Source organism: Drosophila montana, unplaced genomic scaffold (genome assembly GCF_035044405.1).
Source record: "Drosophila montana isolate Dmon_TW-CO22-7 unplaced genomic scaffold, ASM3504440v1 contig_1455_1, whole genome shotgun sequence".
In the NCBI taxonomy this organism is placed as follows: Eukaryota; Metazoa; Arthropoda; class Insecta; order Diptera; family Drosophilidae; genus Drosophila; species Drosophila montana.
This window is the reverse complement of record NW_026996406.1, coordinates 1453213-1456093: the sequence shown is the minus strand read 5'-3', so window position 1 is coordinate 1456093 and position 2881 is coordinate 1453213. Positions and strand designations below refer to the sequence as shown.

The following is a 2881-nucleotide window of genomic DNA, read 5'->3' as shown; positions in this document are numbered from 1 at the left end:
ATGATCGCGAAGGTCGCGCGCCAGCCGCAGCCACGATGCGTATACGAGGCAGAAGAAGACCACGGAAAAAATACAACAAAAAATATATATATATACGAATCGGGTTCCAGTTTTTATAGTTAAAGCAGAAGCCGCTCTTGCGTCATACTTTTCATTTCGTTTTGGGCCTAGAACGCGTTATGCAAATCGATAATTAAGAATCGATAAACAGGAATTTGCATAACTGTTAGTTTTATGCGCAAAGCAAGCACATATTGTTTGCCAGAAACTAAGAGTTGGCCTTTGTTACAGGGATCCGGGTTTCATAAATAAATTACTTTCTTTTCATTTCATTTTTATTTCGTTCCTCTATCGAGCATGCTTTGTTAATTTGTAGCTGGTTTAAATCGAATTCCTGTTTAATTTTTATCATATCTCAGATCAAGAATATTTCACTTTTTTGATGCTTCGCCAAAAATTGTATAAGCGGAGGCATAGACTGCAGGTTAGCGGAAATGTATTATTAATTATTATTACTATTTAATGCATTCATATTTGTATGTTTTATTTATACGGTCACCCTAGGGTGGAAAAAATACCCATCTCGCTGAGCTATGATAACTGTTTTGCGAGTCCGATTTCAGCTAAGACGATTTATTAATGTGTTCTATACTTGGACTTGGAATATTCGAATGAATAAAACTTATCTCTCAAGCATGACATGAGCTCAATTACTTAACCTAAAATTCCCGTTGACAAAGTGTTACCAGAGCTGAATATGCAGTATTTTTTAGCACGATTTTAAGCTTCATGACTTAGTCAGCTTTTGGAATTCACCACCGACATCCACATAGTTGTAGGAGACGCACTTTGGCTAGTCTCTTATGAATAAAGGAAAATTCTACAATTATTTAAAGAGGGAAGTTAAATAGACAGAAGTCTGCTGGAGTATGACGGCAATCGCATATCAGGATCCCAGTTTAATCCACAAAGGGCAAACAACAAGAGTTGTTTTCGTACAGAGTCAATTTCGTCGTGATGAATGGAATATTTTGGCTACTGGACACATGAGGCATACTCAAGAATAGGTCGTACCAAAGATATAAAAAGGGATTGGCAAACTCCTTGGATCATCGATTGATGAAACCCAAAGCAATTATGGACTTATTGACCACGGTCGTAACATGAGAGTCGAATATCTACATATATATAGGTACTCCTACATATAAGTACGAAAAATATCAGACATATATAGTATATAGTATATAGTAAGCTAAGAGTTGGGAATCTTCTAGGAATTCCTGCTGCAAATTGCTTGCTTTGCATTTCATTCAGATTTTCATCTTTCTTTTTTTTTGTGCATATCTAGTTATAGTTTATAGCTTCTATATATTATTTATTTATTTTTATATAATTTTTGTATATTTGCAATTTTTTTTGTTTGGTTTTTTGGGAATGTTCCATTAATTGTTAGTCGGCCTGTCTGGGCCGTGTCTAGGCAGCTAGCTTGACAATGGGATGGTAGCCCGTCTCGTCGGCGGTGAAGGTAATCTCGTATTTCTTGCCATCGGGCGCCGTCCAGCTGCTGGAGCCGGAAACGGCGAGCACGCCCTCGGCGTCTCCGGTGCCCGGCTTCAGGACGCCCTCCTCGCTGCGTGCGATGCCGTTGCTGGTCTCGTAGCTGGGCATGGTAGGGAGAGGATATTAAATGGATGCTTCGGATGTGGACAGCTCAAAACTCACGTAAAGGAGTATTTGTCGATGCCATTGTTGTCGGTTTCCAGGCGCAGAGTCTCCGCCTTTGAATCATCCTCGGCAGGCATTGCCCGGGCGAAACTAACCAACGCCAGGCACACAACTAAAAACAGGGTATAGCACTTCATGTTTAATTTACACTCGACTGCACTTAACTGGCCCGTTGACCGTAACGCGAATGGCTTTTATAGGCGACCTGGTGCTAAAAGTTCTAGAGAACAATATCCTAATCGGCGCCACAAAAAAAAAAAACAAAAAGAATACTACAATATTCTAAGTAAACAAATTAATGAAAAAATTCAATAAAATACATTTTAATTATAGATTAACACTTTTTTTTTGGTTGCAATAAAACAACTTTGATTGTCATTCCTCATACGCTTGCCAAATACGAAATAAAAAAGAAACAAATAAAATAAAAGCTAAGATAAAGCTAAATCAAAATATCACTACTCTGTAATTATTTAGCTATGATAAATGTATTGCGAGTAAGTTCGCGCCCGAGGCGAAATATTTGAGCATGTATTAAATCAAAATAACTTTGACTTTCTGCGACTTAGTACAGCTCACAGCTCGGCATCCCAGGCATGACATAACCTCAGTTACTTAACACAAATTAACATTTGAAAATTATGCAATAAGCATTTACTAGCACATTAATAATAATTCATTTTACGAGAAAGTACTGAGTATTAAGGTCATATAATGACTGCTCCTCTCTCAAGCATTCCCCTTGATATTCAGTGTAACCAGAGTTTCAAATGCAGTATTTTTAAGCTCATTAATTATATTTTATTGTACGAGAAAGCACGGAGCATTAAGGCCACAAAATGAACCCATTTTCGAGTGCTGCTCAGAGTTTATTTCTCGAGCAAGACACAATCTCAACTACTTATGCTAAAATTCCCCTTAAAATCCAGTGTAACCAGAGCTTCAAATGCAGTATTTTTTAGCTCATTAATTCTACTCTGAACACATTGAAAATGAGTAAGAAGGAAGTTCCACCTGTATAAAGCAGGCAGAAGGAAGCATCTTCGATCCCATAAGGTGTATATATAGTCTTGATCAGCATCAATAGCCGAGTCGATCTAGCATTGTCTGAACAGCCTGTAAGAGCTAGAGACTGAAATTTTCAACGTAGGTCCTG

At 37.9% G+C, this 2881-nt stretch overlaps 1 protein-coding gene across 1 annotated transcript; it reads right to left on the bottom strand.

The window, feature by feature from the left end:
* Positions 1 to 1354: 1354 nt before the first annotated feature.
* Cpr65Au (Cuticular protein 65Au) lies at positions 1355 to 1896 on the bottom strand. The gene is made up of 2 exons (XM_064686448.1): positions 1723 to 1896; positions 1355 to 1660 (listed from the first exon to the last, which is right to left on the bottom strand). Exons 1-2 carry the CDS (start codon positions 1860 to 1862, stop codon positions 1474 to 1476), a joined length of 327 nt encoding a protein of 108 aa, XP_064542518.1. The 5' UTR covers positions 1863 to 1896; the 3' UTR covers positions 1355 to 1473.
* Positions 1897 to 2881: the final 985 nt, after the last annotated feature.

What these genes read in the sequence shown, in the direction of transcription:
- Cpr65Au (XM_064686448.1), bottom strand. Translation starts at nt 1,862, where the DNA reads ATGAAGTGCTATACCCTGTTTTTAGTTGTGTGCCTGGCGTTGGTTAGT. An exon ending in ATCGACAAATACTCCTTTAC is followed by an intron (nt 1,661 to 1,722) that starts GTGAGTTTTGAG and finishes TACCATGCCCAG; the next exon opens with CTACGAGACCAGCAACGGCA.